This window comes from Siphateles boraxobius, unplaced genomic scaffold (genome assembly GCF_051911475.1).
Source record: "Siphateles boraxobius isolate OS27281-9 unplaced genomic scaffold, OSU_SipBor_1 207, whole genome shotgun sequence".
Lineage (NCBI taxonomy): Eukaryota > Metazoa > Chordata > Actinopteri > Cypriniformes > Leuciscidae > Siphateles > Siphateles boraxobius.
The window spans coordinates 319,661-340,000 of NW_027508819.1; the positions used below are offsets into that span (position 1 = coordinate 319,661).

Sequence of the window (20,340 nt, forward strand, 5' to 3'; positions counted from 1 at the left end):
AAAGGTGAGATAAGTCAGCTGCCAGTGTTTGCGGAGCGAGCAGCCTTGGCTACGGGGATAACGCGCCAGGAGAAAATAGCTCTCAGTGCTATGGGGGACCTTATTGGTGATGTTTACCGCCAAGGAGCAGACGCATCAGAAAGTCCCTTAGATATAGGAGCCGTGCTAGAGCAAGAAATATTGATCTACGAAAGTGAGACCCCACTACCCCCCGATACCAACCCATTATCATGGTGGAAGACGTCACAGTCAAATTACCCCTCCAGTGGTTTAACCTCAATTTTATGAAGCGATACAAGTGCTTTGTTTTGGGCAAAAACCCCAAACATAATTTACCTCTATATTCACAAAATAATATTATCTGCACATTCACAGAACAACTTCCGGTCTTGAGTCAACACAATACGCATGCGTTGTAGTGCTCCCCCTACTGGGAATCTATGATTCCTAAATAAAGTGCTAAATTGTTTTTTTTTTTGCAAAAACAAACAAAGCACCCGCATCGCTTCATAAAATTGGTTAAACCACTGGAGTCACATGGATTACTTCAATGATGTCTTTCCTATTGTTTTGTGCCTTGAATGTGTTAGTTGCATTGCTCCCAATGGAGGGACTAAAAGCACTCAGAATTCCATTAAAAATATCTTATTTTGTGTTACGAAGGTGAACCGAAGTGGGAGAGGGAGTGCGCAGTGATTGGCTGGTGTGAGAGCCAGGCAGATCTATAACCAATTCAAATTGAATTTGAATCTAAAATCTTGTTCCGTGTTGTTAATATATTTTGACATCCACACAGAATTGTCTATCCCATGCACAGATCTTAAGCATTACATTTAATGACTTTGGACAACTTGTGAATGGCAAAAATATAATTTCTAATTATCATCTTCTTTAATACAGACAAGAGAGAGTGTGTAACCATCAGCTGTTTGCCAGGTAAATAGTGAAGTCATAGTGACTTATCACAGTAGAAAACCTTTTTTTTTTATGTTCCTGCAAGTTTATGTCAGATTAGTGACAACTAATTGGCATCAATTCACATGTACTTGTTTTGCAGAGAAGAGTTATTTCCGTTTAGGGCAGCAAAAATACTGCTCGACCAACCTAAATCTGGGTGCGTCTGTTTTACCTCTGTTTTAATTTAATGTTACTTTAGATGAGTGTATGTGGGAAACCGACATGGCCAATCCAAAGCTATTTGGTTAGGAATAAAGTTGGTTAATTTATATCTGTAATAGTGGCCATAGATCTGCCTGAAGCAAACGTTACTTTAAATTAAGTGTATACAAATTCAAGGGGGCTATATAAAAGTATTTTTGATTGTGTAAAGGTGAATTCGACCGTCTAAGATATTAGCCAATTACCTCTGTTTGGTGACCGAAACTGGCGAGATTGCGATCATGAGATCGGAAGACGCGAGGACCTCTGAGTGACATAGCTTCCTAATCTTAGCGGGTAAAACATAATTAAAGAGTTAAAAAAGAATAATCAAACATTCGCTCACTTTTAATGATGCCCAGATATCATTAAAACCTTTTTCATTAATGGAGTCAGATGATTAACGAGTTAATACATATGAGGAAATGTATTCCATTTAATCTTCTTGTGTTGCGTAAAAGGAAAGACCGTAACGCGCAGAGACCTTCACCTGTATTATTGGAAGACCGCCATTGGACCGATAGTCGGGCTTTCACATGGCTACTCGATGTGCAACTGACCAATAACAGTTGAGTATTCCAGCAAGCCGTGTGTTAATGTGGTGTGTATTCTTCTCACTTTAGGTCCTGCGTCCATTTGGGCTGAAAGACCGAACCAAACCAAAGCCGGACTGTAACCTACTGGCCTACATGACAGACTCAAACTGACACCTACTGGCATGGATGCTGCATCACCTAGAATTTAAAGTGTGGAGGTGACTCCATGTCTCCATCTCTTGTGAGTGGATATCATTTAAAACATTCTTAAAAGAACTGCTCATTTCTTCTGAATTTATAGTATTTATTGTTCTTGTTAAGTAATATTGTTGTAATCCTGTTAATGTATGTACAGTATAAATTGCAAACATGCTTGTGTTGGGCAAGTGTTTACAGGTTATATACATTTTAGAGGTGTCACGATATGGGTTTGTGTCCTGTCATGTTCTTTGGTTCCCTGTCTTGTTCATTAGTTTTCCCAGGTGTTTCTGATTTTCCCACGCCCCCTTGTTATCCTGTTAGCTCGTTTGTCCCTGATTATTTAAGCCCTGTGTTCCTGCCCTGTCTTGGTGAGTTGTTGAATGTATGATAGATGTTAACGTTGGTTATTTCTGTATCCTTGAGTCCTGTTTCTGAGTCTTTGAATCCTGTTCCTGTCTAAGTTTGTTAATAAAGCCACACTGCGTCTGGATCCAGCCTCATCGCTATTTCTAAAGCACTACGTTACAGAACAACTCACCACGAAATGGATCCAGCAGTTGTCAGCAACCGGGCTCTGGGAGAATACCTGTCGACGCTATTGCAAGAGGGCCAGTCCGTCCAAAGGTACGCGAAGGATTTTCTGTCCATTTGCCATCTGGGAGCGCTAGATGAGATCCAGCTCATGGACCTGTTTTGGAACGGGCTGGATTATAAGATCGCTCGATGGATGCCGAGGGATTTTACTGAATGGACTCTTGACCGGTATATTGCTCAGGCTTGCTCCTTGGATGATCTCTTCTCGATTACGGGCTTGTTCTACTCGACACCTGCCGGGCTCTCGTCGCCTCTCGTAAGCCCAACCGAGGCCGCGCTTCACGTGATCCTCGACGAGCATGCATTTCACGTGAGCCCCGACGAGCATGCATTTCACGTGAGCCCCGACGAGCATGCATTTCACGTGAGCCCCGACGAGCCCGCACTTCTCGTCTGCCCCGCCGAGCCTGCGCCTCATGTGAGCCCTGCCGAATCCAGTGAGTCAAGTGCCGCCGAGTCAAGTGCCGCCGAGTCAAGTGCCGCCGAGTCAAGTGCCGCCGAGCCAGGTGCCGCCGAGCCAGGTGCCGCCGAGCCAAGTGAGTCAAGTGCCGCCGAGCCAAGTGAGTCAAGTGCCGCCGAGCCAAGTGAGTCAAGTGCCGCCGAGCTAAGTGCCACCGAGTCAAGTGAGTCAAGTCCCGAGTCAAGTGAGTCAAGTCCCGAGTCAAGTGAGTCAAGTCCCGAGTCAAGTGAGTCAAGTCCCGAGTCAAGTGAATCAAGTGCCGAGTCAAGTGAGTCAACTGCCGAGTCAAGTGCCGCCGAATCAAGTGAGTCAAGTGCCGCCGAGTCAAGTGAGTCGAGTGCCGCCGAGTCAAGTGAGTCAAGTGCCGCCGAGTCAAGTGAGTCGAGTGCCGCCGAGTCAAGTGAGTCGAGTGCCGCCGAGTCAAGTGAGTCGAGTTCCAAGTCAAGTGAGTCGAGTTCCAAGTCAAGTGAGTCGAGTTCCAAGTCAAGTGAGTCGAGTTCCAAGTCAAGTGAGTCGAGTTCCAAGTCAAGTGAGTCGAGTTCCAAGTCAAGTGAGTCGAGTTCCAAGTCAAGTGAATCCAACCAAGTGAAAGTTTCAAGCCCAGTGAAGCGCCGTCGCAGGAGGAGGAGGACTCGTTTTGCTCGCCAGGCTCCGGAGGGCGTTCCCAGATGCCTCGCCCTGCCGGCCCCGCCTCTGCGCCTCGCCCTGCCGGCCCCGCCTCTGCGCCTCGCCCTTCCTGCGCCCTTCAAGCTCCGGGAGGGCTTTCCTGAACCCGTGGATTTCCTCAAGTATTTTTTGGGGGGGGCCCAAGGGTCCGGTGAGGAGACCATGAGGGCTGCGCCGCCATGGTCGTCTGCAGGGGCTTCACCTCCATGGCCGCCATCACGTCCTGCTCCGCCCTGGCCTTCGCCTCGTCCGAACTGGGCCCTCATTAAATTATGGAATAATTGTTAAAAAATAAATAAAATAGGCATATTTGTGGAAAAAATATCTAATATTTGAGTTACATAAAAGCTTTTTATTTGTTTTCTTCCTAATTGTCCTTGAAATAGTGGTCAAGAACCCCCCCACCCCCAAAACAAAAATGGTTTGGCCACTGATCAAAATTTGATGTTGTCATTTGATTTGAAGTTCAATAGGATAACGTTACGCTCAAAATGTCCGGTCAGCACAAGTCCGGTGCTCAGAAAAGAAAAGAAAGGAGAAGAAGAGAAGAAGAAAATAGAGGCCTTTGAGATGTCCTAAACAAATATTTTAAAAAAGGTGGTGACTGTGAAGTTGGAACTAACGTTAGTAAAGTCAACGTAGAGCAAGGTAAGAAACAGCGCAGCCAACGTTTTTGAGTGTTGTCGAAGACCCGGTACTTCGGTACCAAGTCGGTACTATTTTTTTTTTAAACGTCACGCCACAGTACCAGGTTTTCTCAAACCCGGTACTTGATGCGCGTGCATGCCCGAAGCGCGTGCAGTTGCGTCCTCTTCATAAAAGTGCTGAGACATTGAGACCGGCGGTGCTGCTGATGTGGTAGCTGTAAATCCACTTGTTGATAAGAAAGGAGGAAAGAGCCACATATGGAAATATTTTGGATATTAGCTCATAATAGCGACGCGGCGCGCTCGTTTTGACAGGCGCGCCTAAGTTCATTGTTGCATAGCAACGACAGACGCCACGGGAGAGCACGCGCTCGTGGAAAGGAGAAAGCGGTGCGAACTGCGCTCTACATGATGACGAGGAAGTATTAGCAAAGAATTAATTGATTTCCAGCCCTTGCATTAGCTTTACTACTAGATATATAGCTACAGTTAGTGCAAAATGCAGCTGCTAGAGTTCTTACTAGATCAAGAAAATATGATCATATAACACCTATTTTATCATCTCTACACTGGTTACCTATTAAGTTACGTATCAATTACAAAGTATTCCTACTGACCTATAAAGCCCTAAAGGGTTTAGCTCCTGTGTATTTAACAGACCTTCTATCGCCATACAATCCATCGCGCTCTTTAAGATCACTAAATTCGAGGCTTCTGGTCATTCCTAGGATATCTAAGTCCACTAAAGGAGGGAGGGCGTTCTCGCATTTAGCTCCTAAACTCTGGAATAGCCTTCCTGATATTGTACGAGACTCAGACTCGCTGTCCCAGTTTAAAACTAGATTAAAGACGCATCTCTTTAACCAAGCATTCACTTAATGCTTAACCTTTGATACTACTGCTGAATCAGTTCGAATGCATTAACATTATGAACATCAGCTATGCTAATTATTTCCCATCTGCCTTTCTGCTGTTATCTCGGGACGCTAGTCCCGAGGTAAATAGCGTTCGTCAGCTCCAGTTTGTATCCGGCCTCTCACGGAGACTTCAGATGCCCCAACGCCTGTGAAGAGACGACTCGACGCCTGTGAAGAGACGACTCAAAGCCGGCGATATGTTATGCCATAAATTAATACTTGATTAACTAACTGTATTTTTCTATGTACATTTCCGAAATGCAATTTCTGTAAAGCTGCTTTGAGACAATGTGTATTGTGAAAAGCGCTATACAAATAAATTTGAATTGAATTGAATTGAATATTTATGGAGATGAGAAATAAAAAGCCGGCTGAAATGCGTCACTGTCATCATCGGTGAACAGATAATGGGCCGGATCCGAGTCTATTTTTGCTGCACTGCTCATGCTTAATTAAAAGTGAAAGCACACTTTTGATGGACAAAAAATAAATATGATTTCACACAAAAAGTGCCCAAAATGCACAGATTTTGCATGTCTGTGTTTTAACAAGAACTGTAGTAGGCTATGTCAGAAAAGAAAATGAAGTCATTTATAGAAAATGTACCCATTTAAACGTGTTTTTATTATTCAGTTTGGGTAAAAGTATATGGTGTTTTATAAAAATAAAAATAAATCGTGGGGGGTGGGGGTCCATCTAAGATTATCTTGTCCCGGGCCCAGGCAAGACTGTCAGCTGGCCTGGTTGTAACTAAATGGCTTAAATGTAATTCAAGATAATTTAGTAAAACTGCAGTTTTACTATAGTATTACTACAATATTACTGTAGTAAAACCATGGTACCAAAACCATGGTTTTTAAGAGCCATTGTTCGCACCAAAATACCATGGTTACTACAGTCGTAGTTAACTACAGTTTTACTATAGTAAAACCATGGTTGATTTTCATAAGGGTTGTGACAGAAAGTGAGAGGGAGTATATACGAGGTGTGATCAGCAAATAGCTGTGGGTGAAATTCTGCAGCCACTTCTACAGAAGTGACCCCAACCCCACCCCACCCATAAGTTCTTCTTACCATTCATTGTAACCACAACTATGGACTGTCCTGCGATGACACTGGACGATCCTCGTAGACAACCGCATATTGTCTCTGGCATCTCCAAATGTACAAGACGCTCTTGAAAAAAACAAAAAAACACATGGACGAGAATTAAAGAATAACATTTATTTACTGGAACTATTTTTAAACCAGATGTACTTGATGGCTTCATCAACCTATCAGAAGACAGTATTTAGTTTTTCAGGTGATAACTGGAATTAACAAGTCTGAGAATGAGACTTTCAAAAACTACAGCTTACCACACTGGGTTAGAACCCTCTCCACAATACGAGTTGTGGCAGGCAACGGATGAAAAAATGCACGTGTCATTCAATCCCTGTTGTGGAACACTTGACCTCGGTGGACCCTGACATCACACTGGCCACAGAAGAATGGGTGTGGTCGGCAGTCACAACAACGGATAACGGCTGGACCGTTTCCACACTGTTGGCAGATCCGAGTTGCCGCATGTTGTCGAGCCACCATGGTGTTGACCAGTCGGGGTCTCTCTTTCTCCCATCACCCTGATATGAGGCTCTTTCGGGTCGACCAGTCTGTTGAGGCTTGAAGTGCCGTTTCATCCTCATGTATGTCCTCACCCAGTGAGCGTTTAAGCTCTTGAAGGAATGACTCTGTTGAAACAATGCACAATATTTAAATAACAGTAGTTTATTATAACAAAAGAGAATGGCATTAACAATGGTCATTTTATAATAAATGAACATACTGTTTCGAACCAGTGCAGTCAAAATAAAGAACACACCTGCAGTAACAGAAGGAAAGTCACTGGTCACTTACTCACTGGTTTCCGGAGCCCTGACATGAGAGACACCAGTCTTCCAACTCTGGCTGTGACTGGGACCTGCTGTATCAAAAAAGCTGTTGCTTTTTACACTCAATGACACAAACTTTACATGTTGCTAGGCACAGGTGTGTAATAATAACCTCAGATTTGTTCTAATTCAGACCCATAACCTTGTGATCATATTATATACCATTCCAAGATGTAAAGCTAGATCTGGAGATAAAGTCTACATTTTAATTAACATGAATTTAAAAAAATCTGACCTGCTTGTTTTCGGGATGATCTGGACCTGCCGTAAATAATGTTTCCATCACTGTCCCTCTTAAAGGATTAGTTCACCTCAAAATGATTTTTTTTAATAATTCACCCCCTTCCAATGCCATCCAAGATATCCATGTCTTTCTTTCCTCATTGGAAGAGAAAACAAGTTTTTTGAGGAAAACATTTCTGGATTTTTCTTCGAATAATGGACTTCAATGGCAACCAGAGTGTTGAAGTCCAAATCAATACAGTTTCAAAGGTCTTTGAAGTGCTTCAACACATGCTGTGCACGATCGCAGCTGAGGAAGAGAGTCTTATCTAGCGAAACGATAGGTCATTTAAAAAAAAAATATATATATACAGTGTATATATATATATATATATATATATATATATATATATATATATATATATACATATACACATACATACTTTTTAAGTACAATTGTTCAGATTGAGCTGATCTGCAACGTGCCGGGAACTACGTTATCACGTTGAATCACTCCGTAATTTTTTGGTCATACACATAAGAGTAGAGTAGCCTACATCGTTCAAAACTGTATCGTCCGTAACAGGGAGGTCTTCTGCATCGGCACTGTACTGCCGGCACCAGTAAGTTTCGCATTCTACCCGCTCGTGTCGGCAATCCGACTGAAATATCCAGCTCCAGATTGCCAGTACTGCCGGCACCAGTAAGTTGAGGAAGCTCAGGAGGAACTATTGTTGTTACTATTGTATTGTTGAACTTTTATTGTTAACATAATTATTTTTGTTGATATCATTATTGAAATAAATGGTTCACATAATCACATTTACGTTGTGTTCCTTATTAGTGTTTTATTCCACGTGTATGTTAAATAAATTTGGACGACCAACATTCCATCAGTGGAACTAATGTTACTAACCTACTGTTACCTTACATGATAATAGATAACAAAAATGGTCATGCCTACATATTTTTATTCTTATTTTGCAAATCCAAATTGCATTACAATGTTCGGACTGAACATTCAACATAAATAGAAACGAGGAGTAATTCAATAATGATTTCGGAAACAAACTAGATTTTTTTTTCTGTGAAATGAATTTCAAACTCTGGCGGCACCCAGCCTTGTAGACGGTAGAGTGCTTTCTCTGAATCTGATAGGCGGATACCTCCTCAGCGTTGTTCTGGATTAGTGCGAGTGGCTTGCGGAGCTGTGCAATGTGGTGCATTGTGGGAGTTGTGGTTTTCAGTACAAATGCGCCCTAAAGTTACTTTCTGTCTTTACTCGGTCAAAAAGGCACCAAATTCGAAAATGTTATTATATTTCGACTACATACATGACCCACTTTCAATAAAGATGAATGTTCCCACGGGTGAAATGCTCCTTTAAACAGGACACGCATTAGCTGAATAAACGTTAGCCAATACAAACATATTTCTAGAAAATAGTTGACAATTAATAGACAGGAGTCCTGTCACATAACCAATAATAGCAAAACGAATCACTTATTCTAAAAAGAATATCAAGTATAAGTTTAGATGAATCTGAAATATGGGGCTGTGTTAACAGTACAACGTCTGTCTTTTAACGAATTTTAACGAATTTTAAAAACACGGATGGATAATACACAATGCTTTCTGACATTTTGACAGAAAAAAAATGTAAACTTAGCCCGTCAATTTACAATTATCTTCTCTCTTCTCTCTCTGTGCGCGCGGTCTGTGTTTGTGAGAGAGCTCGCGCAGCACTGATACGGTACTTTTTAATCCATAAGTAACTAATGCGCTAGTTTTCATACAAAATAATTATGTAACATAATTAGGTACTTTAGTTATTATTAACACAATAACGTAACATGCAGGCTACGTTTCTCAACACTGAGAATGAATAAATAAACACCTCACGTTTATCAGTAATCCACAAGTCACAGAACTTTCATAATCACTAAGCCACAGCGATTTTAATTTTATTTAGATTTATTGTTCATCAATGCTTAAGCATTTTATAATTTGCATGGCTGAAGGATGTTTTCCTCTTATCTGAGTGACCGTGAATGACGGAGTATTTTAAGATAATCCATGCGATCACTCCCGTGAGATCATCGAATCCAGATTAAGTTAACTAAAGACAATATTTCAGCTTTCCACATCCACCCAAGCCCATTTACCTTCAGTAGTCAGAAGTGCTGTGACTACTGTGGCCTACTGTCCTTGCTGATGAACTCAGTCAGTCTGCGGGCCGCGGGAGTGGAAGAGGATTGAGCGGGATTCTTTATTGCTGTCGATTTTCAGTCTCTTTTTAATGATAGGCCTTACGCATCTGTCAATTATCGCTGCTTGATATATGATTGGTCGAACTCCACTTCTTTTGCTGTTGCTTGATTTGAGGACTGCGCGTGCACAGAAGCGTCACCAGGTTTTTGCGTAGTTTAGAGTGACAAATCGTACCACCGTACTTTGCGGTCAAAATGCGAATGGGAGTGAGCAGTGTAATATATACAATATATATAGTAGTATAAACAGTGCTCTTTAATTCGCGATCAACCTCGTTTTATTGTAAGGTGAATTCAACTAGGCATGCTGTGTCTTTGAAGTAACAAAGGCTAAATAATTTGTTACAGTTTTTTCCATGATTTGTATGGATGACACGCAGCGCCATATACAGTATTATCAGCTGTATGATGTGTTTTTACCCTGAAATGTTTAATTTCGAGAGAGACCCGGCGCGCGCAGTGAGGGAGACAGAATAAACTTGCTAAAAAGAGATCCAGCGCGAGAGAGAGGCAAAGAAAAACACATGTTCTTAATTTATGTTGCTTTGGACTATTTTCATTTTGGACTATTTAATTGTTTAATTTAGGTGCAATTTCTTTTGCAATACAAATTTAAAATATTGCAAGAATAAGATTCTGTGTTTCTTATTTTGCATCGCAAAGGAAATAAACTCTAAACTCGATGCAACCCTGTTTTAAATAAATAAACTGTCCCGACACTTTATTTAAACCTTCAATTGTGCGATGGGGTTTCAAACTTCATTAATTTTAGTGTTCTTTTACATTTTCATTGGTTTTTATATTGAAAGCAATACTATTTAGTTAGTCTGTTATTTTGTGCAGCCAAGTCAACAAAATCAGTCTTTTTCTGATTTGTTCAATGTATGGACCTGTTTTGAAAAAGTTCTTCCGTTGCTATGGCCGGGTATCACTGTCAGTCATCTCAATTTCCTGAATGATTCACAAAACAATAATTTAGCAGATTAAAGACGAGCTTCTTCATTCTCATTTTCTGACGCGATCGGCTGACAGTCTTCCTTCATCAGTTTTGTCGTCTGTGCAGCAGCTCTACAGGAATGTTGCAAATGTATGTTGTAATGTGCCATTGATAATTAAACATAACACTTGACTTTAAAGGAGCTGTATGTAAGAAATTTATTTCAATTAATCATAAAATGGCCCTGATATGTCACTAGACATTAAGAAATCATGTTCATTTCAAATACTTATATCACTGACAACAGTAGTCCGGCCAGGATATTGTCATTTAAAAAGTGAAGTTGCAGCCCTCAACTGATGTTGATGTTGTCATGTTGTGTTTTGGTCTGATGCGCCACCCTCCACCTATCTACCAATCACGAAGTCAGTAGTGTTGCGGCATCCGGGCTGCCAGCTCTGCTCTAGTTACCACAGCTGCAGCTACAAACGTGTCGGAATTGGATAAAAAAAAAATGTCTAACGTTGCGAAACCAAAAAAAAAACTTGTTATGAATCAGAAATACTTCGAGTCCGAAATAAAACAAGGATCTGTATAGGAGATGCCTTTGAAAGATGGAAACGGCTGAAAACGGAGAAGAATTTGAAGACAGACGCCAACGTTGCTAATTTTCTCCTGGACAGGTAAGATTCATCTATGTTTGGCTAACTTGTACTTGATGTAAATGGACATTTCAAATATTCATGACAGTCGAACAAAGTTATGCATGTTCGTGCAAAGTAACGTTACGTTAGCTCATATGGAGGAGGTGGGTCATCGAATTAGAAGCACTAGGCGCAATTCCACGGTAAAATAACTTTTTCTAGTTATTTCTTTTGCAGCCTACTTGTTTATCATGCAAGTTCCACAGCCAAAAATAATAGAATGACATGTAATCTTTCACATCACATATTTTAGCGTTATGGATGTGTACTGCAGGGTAAGTTAAAAGATACAGCTGGTCGCTTTCACTTATAGCGTCAGCTAAATGAATAGCTGTAGGCTATCTTTGATAACCATTACACACAGTGACCGAGGCTTGTGCTTGTACTTACGTTAATGACAGATACCTACCGTTACAAGTTATACAAACAGCTACTGTTCTAACAATGTACTGTCACATACGAGCGTACATCTTTACGATACGAAGCTTAAATGGGATCTGTGGTCTGACCTCATCAGCACTAAGACACAACAAAGAATGTACTTTTTAAAGAACCTGTTATCCTTTAATGTCCACAACAAAATGCTGCAGATGATCTATTGTTCTTTTATTGAAAGTGTTTTGGCTTTCTGCATCACCTGCTGGTTTGGTAATGCTACTGAGGCACAGAAGAAGTCTGTAAGAAAAACAGTAAAAACGGCCAGTAAACTATTAGGGATCAAGTTACCAAGTGTGGAATGCGTTTACAGGGAAAGAGTAATGAACAAGGCAAAAACTATTGTGGGAGACAAGAGGCACCCCCTTGCCTCTTCATTCGAACTGCTGCCATCTGGGCGACAATATTGCCTCCCTCTGTTGACCAAAAATAGATCTAAATCTACATTTGTGCCTCAAGCAATTAAGTTTCTAAACATGTAAGTTTAATAGTTAGGATACTCAGCTGGTTTGGTATGCCTAATTTAATCGGTAGTAAAGTGCGGGGTATGGGGAAATATGTGTTAAGTGTATTAGTATGTGTCTTTGTATTTTTAAAGGTTCTCTTTTTGGTGTATGAAATAGGATGTATGTTGAAATGCCTACTTGATAGCCATGCAAACAAATGTTCCTTACAGGGACAAATAAATGTACTTTACTTACTTATTATATTTGGCTAATCGCCAATTCGCCATTAGTAAATTTTTGCGATATATAATTACAAAACATCTCTCATTTGAAGCATAAACATAATTAACAGAAGAAAAACGTACTATGTAGGACTTGTCACTTGCCATTGGAAGCTTCTTGTAGCAGCCTACGTTCCTGCTGGATCCTGCATCCTATCTGGCAACCTCGTGTCAGGGAGGAGGGGAAGGGGATACAACGCTCTACAGTAATTTGAAAGTGATTGCAGTACCAGTTTTCGCCACAATCCTACATACGGCTCCTTTAAATAAATAAACAGTTAATATACTTGCTAATAAACGGTTACCAATTTAAGCATCAAGAACGGTAAAACATAAACGCTGTCATCGATTAACAGCATGTCGGCTACAATGAGATTCGATCTCGGATGGCATGAAGCTCCGCGAAGCTCATGTTGTTGCGTTGACCACAGAGCTAACGTCTGAACGCTGTTAAGTTAACGTCTTATGCTCTTGCAAAGCCTCACTGATGTAGCCTAATATGTTTCTATTGCAATGTTTTATGTTGAAATGTTTTCATTATTTATTCAATTTAATTTAAGTAATTTCAGTATTGTGATTTTGAATTCGTTTAACTACAATATTTCACTTGAATTCATCTGCTACCAGCTTTCAATCGCTCTGAATGAGCCGCGGCGCGGCGGCAGATTACGCAATAGAGAGAATAAATTGACACTTTTCAAAGTCTGTGATTGTAGCGCCTCTTAGCGGTAAAAGGCAGCAAATACACCCCGATTTAAGTTCCTTTTAATAAAAGTATTATTCAGGTTGAGTACCAACTGTCTATACCTGGTGACTTGAAGAGGCTGACTCCCCTTTCGTCGAGCCCAGCAGGACCTTTGAGCTCATCAATGTCTATCTGGATAAGCCTAAAGGTCTCCTGAGCACCAAGTGTGACCCTGCGGACGTGGTGAAGCTGCACCATGTCTTCATCAGTGACATTATGCATATAATAATTTATGTTTAATACTAATATTACTCACCGGGGAGTCACTCAGAGACGGTTGTGCAGAGGAAAGATAACTTTGGCTATGGATGAGGACGTCTATGAGGATGGTGTAGATGATGCTGTAGATGAGGACGTCTATGAGGATGGTGTAGATGATGCTGTAGATGAGGACGTCTATGAGGATGGTGTAGATGATGCTGTAGATGAGGACGTCTATGAGGATGGTGTAGATGATGCTGTAGATGAGGACGTCTTTGAGGATGGTGTAGATGATGCTGTAGATGAGGACGTCTTTGAGGATGGTGTAGATGATGCTGTAGATGGGGATGTCTTTGAGGATGGTGTAGATGATGCTGTAGATGGGGATGTCTTTGAGGATGGTGTAGATGATGCTGTGTGTGGCTGTAGATGATGCTGTGGATGAGGACGTCTTTGAGGATGGTGTAGATGATGCTGTAGATGAGGACGTCTTTGAGGATGGTGTAGATGATGCTGTAGATGAGGACGTCTATGAGGATGGTGTAGATGATGCTGTAGATGAGGACGTCTTTGAGGATGGTGTAGATGATGCTGTGTGTGGCTGTAGATGATGCTGTGGATGAGGACGTCTTTGAGGATGGTGTAGATGATGCTGTAGATGAGGACGTCTATGAGGATGGTGTAGATGATGCTGTAGATGAGGACGTCTATGAGGATGGTGTAGATGATGCTGTAGATGAGGACGTCTATGAGGATGGTGTAGATGATGCTGTGTGTGGCTGTAGATGATGCTGTAGATGAGGACGTCTTTGAGGATGGTGTGGACTCAGATTTTATTACCTCTAATAAGTGAGTGCCATCCAGCCATGAGGGGTCATTTATGGAAGAGCTTGATTTCTGTGTAACAAAGTCAAAAACATCCTGATTAACATTTTTTTATCACGAAAGAAGTAATGTGCTGAAATTGTAATAATTTTAAAACACTGATTTAATGTTTTGATTCAGACACCTTACTTGATTATTCTTGTCATAAACAAACTTCCTAAATCTTTTCAATTGTACACTAGTGATATTGGTCACAGGTGTATCGAGCCACCGGCTGACAGAGCTGAAAGCCTTCCTGACCAAATCCCTCTCACTCAAAGATAAATCCTCTTGCCTGGCCTTCTGGACAGAATGCTGGTTATAGAGATCCCACATCTCCTGAAAAGTATGGTTCTCTAACCCTTTCTGTTCATAAGCACATTGGTGGATGTTGGCCTCCAGGACAGATGACAGTTGTGGAAAGCTCTCTGCATACTCTGCCAGAAAGTCTCTAATCCAGGGACGTTGACCTTTTACATGTTTGTTGCAGAGTTCTTCTCTATGCTTGTCAACTAAACTGCAATACATCAATTGCAAAATTAGCATTGAAACTTTGGAAAGATGAAAATATTATTTCCTTTTCACCTTTATTTATTTTTTTATAATCACTTAAAGGGTTAGTTCACCCAAAAATGAAAATTATGTCATTAATGACTCACCCTCATGTCGTTCCAAGCCCGTAAGACCTCCGTTCATCTTCGGAACACAGTTTAAGATATTTTCGATTTAGTCCGAGAGCTTTTTGTCCCTCGATTGAAAATCTATGTATGGTATACTGTCCTTGTCCAGAAAGGGAATAAAGACATCATCAAAGTAGTCCACGTGACCTCAGTGGGTTAGTTAGAATTTTTTGAAGCATCGAAAATACATTTTGTTCCAAAAATAACAAAAACGACGACTTTATTCAGCATTATATTCTCTTCCGGTTCTGTTGTCAATCCGCGTTCGAGACGCCAGTGATGCTGCTGACGTAAGACGCTGCTGACGTGTTATCTGGTGCATCCGTGTATTCGTGTTCAAATAAATATGTCTGGTTAAAAAAAAATGCAAGTCTTCCCCTGTGTGGAAATCCTTAGACATGTTTGCAAAGATTGTTTTGTTTACAGCGTGCGTCTCCCTCAGACTGTAAACGAAGCTCGGGCGCACCAGATAACACGTCAGCTCGTCTTACGTCAGCGGACTCATGAAAGCGGATTGACAACAGAACCGGAAGAGAATACAATGCTGAATAAAGTCGTCGTTTTTGTTATTTTTGGAACAAAATGTATTGTCAATGCTTCAAAAAATTCTAACTAACCCACTGAGGTCACATGGACTACTTTGATGATGTCTTTATTGCCTTTCTGGACAAGGACAGTATACCGCACATAGATTTTCAATGGAGGGACAAAAAGCTCTCGGACTGAATCTAAAATGTCTTAAAATGTGTTCCGAAGATGAACGGAGGTCTTACGGGCTTGGAACGACATGAGGGTGAGTCATTAATGACATAATTTTCATTTTTGGGTGAACTAACCCTTTAAGCTTAAATAAAACTTTAGCTTAAATAAAATATGCTTACTACTTCATCTATCCCACATCATGTGACAAAAGCCAGTGAAATGGGGCATTGAGGTATTGGCCAAATGGGAGTACCAGCTTGCCCAGACACTGCTGTGGTGATGGTGCTGGGACCCCATCAGCGTGAAGTGCTCTTCAGCGAGGGCTAGTGCAGTGGACTGGTTCTGTCGTGTTGGTGCTGGGACCCCATCAGCGTGAAGTGCTCTTCAGCGAGGGCTAGTGCAGTGGACTGGTTCTGTCGTGTCGTTGCTGGGACCCCATCAGCGTGAAGTGTTCTTCAGCGAGGGCTAGTGCAGTGGACTGGTTCTGTCGTGTTGGTGCTGGGACCCCATCAGCGTGAAGTGCTCTTCAGCGAGGGCTAGTGCAGTGGACTGGTTCTGTCGTGTTGTTGCTGGGACCCCATCAGCGTGAAGTGCTCTTCAGCGAGGGCTAGTGCAGTGGACTGGTTCTGTCGTGTTGTTGCTGGGACCCCATCAGCGTGAAGTGTTCTTCAGCGAGGGCTAGTGCAGTGGACTGGTTCTGTCGTGTTGTTGCTGGGACCCCATCAGCGTGAAGTGCTCTTCAGCGAGGGCTAGTGCAGTGGACTGGTTCTGTCGTGTCGTTGCTGGGACCCCATCAGCGTGAAGTGTTCTTCAGCGAGGGCTAGTGCAGTGGACTGGTTCTGTCGTTTTGTTGCTGGGACCCCATCAGCGTGAAGTGCTCTTCAGCGAGGGCTAGTGCAGTGGACTGGTTCTGTCGTGTTGTTGCTGGGACCCCATCAGCGTGAAGTGCTCTTCAGCGAGGGCTAGTGCAGTGGACTGGTTCTGTCGTGTTGGTGCTGGGACCCCATCAGCGTGAAGTGCTCTTCAGCGAGGGCTAGTGCAGTGGACTGGTTCTGTCGTGTCGTTGCTGGGACCCCATCAGCGTGAAGTGTTCTTCAGCGAGGGCTAGTGCAGTGGACTGGTTCTGTCGTGTTGTTGCTGGGACCCCATCAGCGTGAAGTGCTCTTCTTCAGCGAGGGCTAGTGCAGTGGACTGGTTCTGTCGTGTTGTTGCTGGGACCCCATCAGCGTGAAGTGCTCTTCTTCAGCGAGGGCTAGTGCAGTGGACTGGTTCTGTCGTGTTGTTGCTGGGACCCCATCAGCGTGAAGTGTTCTTCAGCGAGGGCTAGTGCAGTGGACTGGTTCTGTCGTGTTGGTGCTGGGACCCCATCAGCGTGAAGTGCTCTTCAGCGAGGGCTAGTGCAGTGGACTGGTTCTGTCGTGTCGTTGCTGGGACCCCATCAGCGTGAAGTGCTCTTCAGCGAGGGCTAGTGCAGTGGACTGGTTCTGTCGTGTTGGTGCTGGGACCCCATCAGCGTGAAGTGCTCTTCAGCGAGGGCTAGTGCAGTGGACTGGTTCTGTCGTGTCGTTGCTGGGACCCCATCAGCGTGAAGTGTTCTTCAGCGAGGGCTAGTGCAGTGGACTGGTTCTGTCGTGTCGTTGCTGGGACCCCATCAGCGTGAAGTGCTCTTCAGCGAGGGCTAGTGCAGTGGACTGGTTCTGTCGTGTTGTTGCTGGGACCCCATCAGCGTGAAGTGCTCTTCAGCGAGGGCTAGTGCAGTGGACTGGTTCTGTCGTGTTGGTGCTGGGACCCCATCAGCGTGAAGTGCTCTTCAGCGAGGGCTAGTGCAGTGGACTGGTTCTGTCGTGTCGTTGCTGGGACCCCATCAGCGTGAAGTGTTCTTCAGCGAGGGCTAGTGCAGTGGACTGGTTCTGTCGTGTCGTTGCTGGGACCCCATCAGCGTGAAGTGCTCTTCAGCGAGGGCTAGTGCAGTGGACTGGTAGGAACATCACCAATGTAGCCTGCTGACGACCCTCTGGAGCACTGGGGTTATGAAGACGGATGACCAGCGTTGACATATCAAGGTACACAGAAATAAAAACACCACATTAAAGGTAACTATATTGGACTCATAATAGTAAGATTTCTATATCCACCAGCCTGCGATGTATTCTCTTTCAGCCAATTAGTTAAGCCTCATAAATAAACATCACAAACATCAACATTACTAATGTTCATATGCAAAGCCTTATAAATTACAGGTATGTAATGTGCAGGTCATTACTTAAAATAACTTATTATCGATAGAAATATCATGAAAGGATGATTAATGTAATCTCATTCATCTTTATATTTAAATATTCCTAAACTACTAAAGTATGCTTTATTAAACCATGTAATAGTTGGCAATAGGTTAACTTCAAATATCAGAGAAGGTGTATAATGTTATATTAAGTATATTTTGGTTTTGAATTCTTTAGTAATTCTGAATTCAGCTTTTGTACACTGTCCTTTTGTACTATTGTCCTTACAGTCTGTAAAAACCTAAACTTTGACTGTGTCCTTCAATGTTTATTTAGAAGCACAATGTAATATTACATTGTATTGCTAATATTAATAGTAGCTACACAATGTGATAGCATTTCAAATATCTTCCCTTTTTTATTTCACCTTAAACAGGGAAAGCAAACCTAGCCTGTAGCTAACTGTCTGCCATCATCAATTTACTAGCTAGATGTGATGTGGACAATTAACAGAAGCTGACTTACCTTTTTCTCACTTTTGTGCTGAATGTCTTTTCACACTAGATTTTCCGTCTGTAGAGACAGAAAGAAAGAATTACGATCCAACTTGATAATATGCTTGCGCTCGTAACTGATAGATGTCAAATCACATCTGAATTAGCGGTTGTGGTCTCTGATTGGTAGTCTTCAGTCGACATCGACCGTGTGATTGGTAGTCTACAGACGGAGTCTACTACTCTCGGCCAATCAGAAGGCCAAACTGAATACACTAGACAGCCCAGCATCTCTGGTCTCTGATTGGTAGTCTACAGTCGACATCGACCGTGTGATTGGTAGTCTTTCACTAAAAATATGTAATTCATTGTGTCATAGACTAAATAATTTAGGGCATTTTACATGATTTATTTAGGTAGATTCCATGACAGAAATCAAGCCTTAACTGCTCAAAAAGATTACGTGTAATATTGTAACCATATTTTTAAAGTAAATAAGAGTAACATAATGTAGTGTAGTGCTTATATTTTTCAATATACAATATATGCATTGACCATGCATGGCCATATATTAATTTACAATAAACACAATGAATTACAACAGATATCTAGTTCCCATCATGCTTTGCTTCTGACTGTTAAAGGAGAGCAAATGTTAAAATTAAGTGTTATTTGATGTGTTTTGCTCAATATTAATATACAGGGGAGATCTGTTAGTGTTTAATGTTCTATTATTTTGGAATTTAAAAGGTTTTCTGGAATGTCTGATATTTTGGGGTTACCATTGTACTGAAGAGTCGAGCCTGTGGTTCGGCTGAAATTGGCCTATTTCACAACAAGATAGTAATCTCTGTATTTAAAGTTGATAACATTATTCACATCAGTATAGTACTAATTTTATTGTTTTATACTGCGGTACAAACATACTGTTGTGCTTTTGATAAGTAGCTTGTAAATATGAATATAATGTATGTAATTTAAAAAAAATTCAGAGATTTATGACATATGTTTCTGAATGTATTTTTCTTATAATGCATGAGTAAATACATCTGCAATATATTACACATACAGTACCATATCTGATCACATATGCATCTATATATTATTGAATATAAAACTACATACATTAAGTTCTACTATATTACAGTTTTTTACAATCACTTTGCTACTATTTTCAGAACCTTGATGTCATTTTTCAAAACTCTAGACACAAAACTCACAACGGTTATCACTTGTAACACAGGTTGTCTAATGTTCAAAACATTGCATTGTGCATTCACATCTTTAAAGAAATCTTGCACTTGCACAATCATTGGTTCAAAAAACAAATTTACTGTGAAATACCATTGAAACACAACTATAGATCACCCACACACAACCAACCGATAGTTTCACTCTGTCATTGTTCGTACAATCATTAACTATTGTAGAACAAAATAGGTGATACAGGTTTCATTATGGTACTACATGTACAGTAAATACCTCTGTTACTGTAAAGTACTGCAGTAGTAGAGAGAATACAGACAAAGTGGAATCATTGAAGAAAGTTTGTAATATATTGATGCAAAACACTACAGTACAATCACAACATTGGTTTATATTTTAATCAAAGCAAAAATACAGTAATTAGCTATGAAATAGAAAAGAAAAGACAGTACTGTAAACCATCAAATACAATGAAATAGAAAAGAAAAGACAGTACTGTAAACCATCAAATGCAGTGTTCCTAAACTTGCTTGCACTGTAAGAAATAAAACCGCAGTGATTACTGTACTTCTACATTGTCATCAACTCTGTGTTGTGGATTTGGCCACAGGTTCTCATCTACATCACAATGGATGTTTTCATTAGCCAAACATCTTGGAAAAAACCTTCGGGCATGGTGAATCCAGGCCTGACACTGGTCTGCTGTGATGTCATTGCAGGCGTCATCCATGGCCTGGAGAAGAGTGACTTGTTCATGAGGGTGCCTATCATGAACCTTCCATCTCCATGAGGAGAAAAATTCCTCAATCGGGTTAAGGAAG

General features: G+C 41.5%; 1 protein-coding gene across 1 annotated transcript in view; it reads right to left on the bottom strand.

Annotated features, from left to right (window-relative positions):
- Positions 1–20,340, bottom strand: part of LOC143745578 (uncharacterized) — a 30,499-nt gene that overhangs the window by 9,827 nt on the left and 332 nt on the right. The window contains exons 1-2 of the mRNA XM_077237699.1: positions 20,083–20,340; positions 13,407–13,647 (exon numbers count right to left, since the gene is read on the bottom strand). The exon at positions 20,083–20,340 is cut by the window's right edge and continues 332 nt beyond it. Coding sequence (XP_077093814.1) covers positions 13,407–13,647; positions 20,083–20,340 — 499 coding nt within the window. The remainder of the gene's footprint in view (positions 1–13,406; positions 13,648–20,082) is intronic.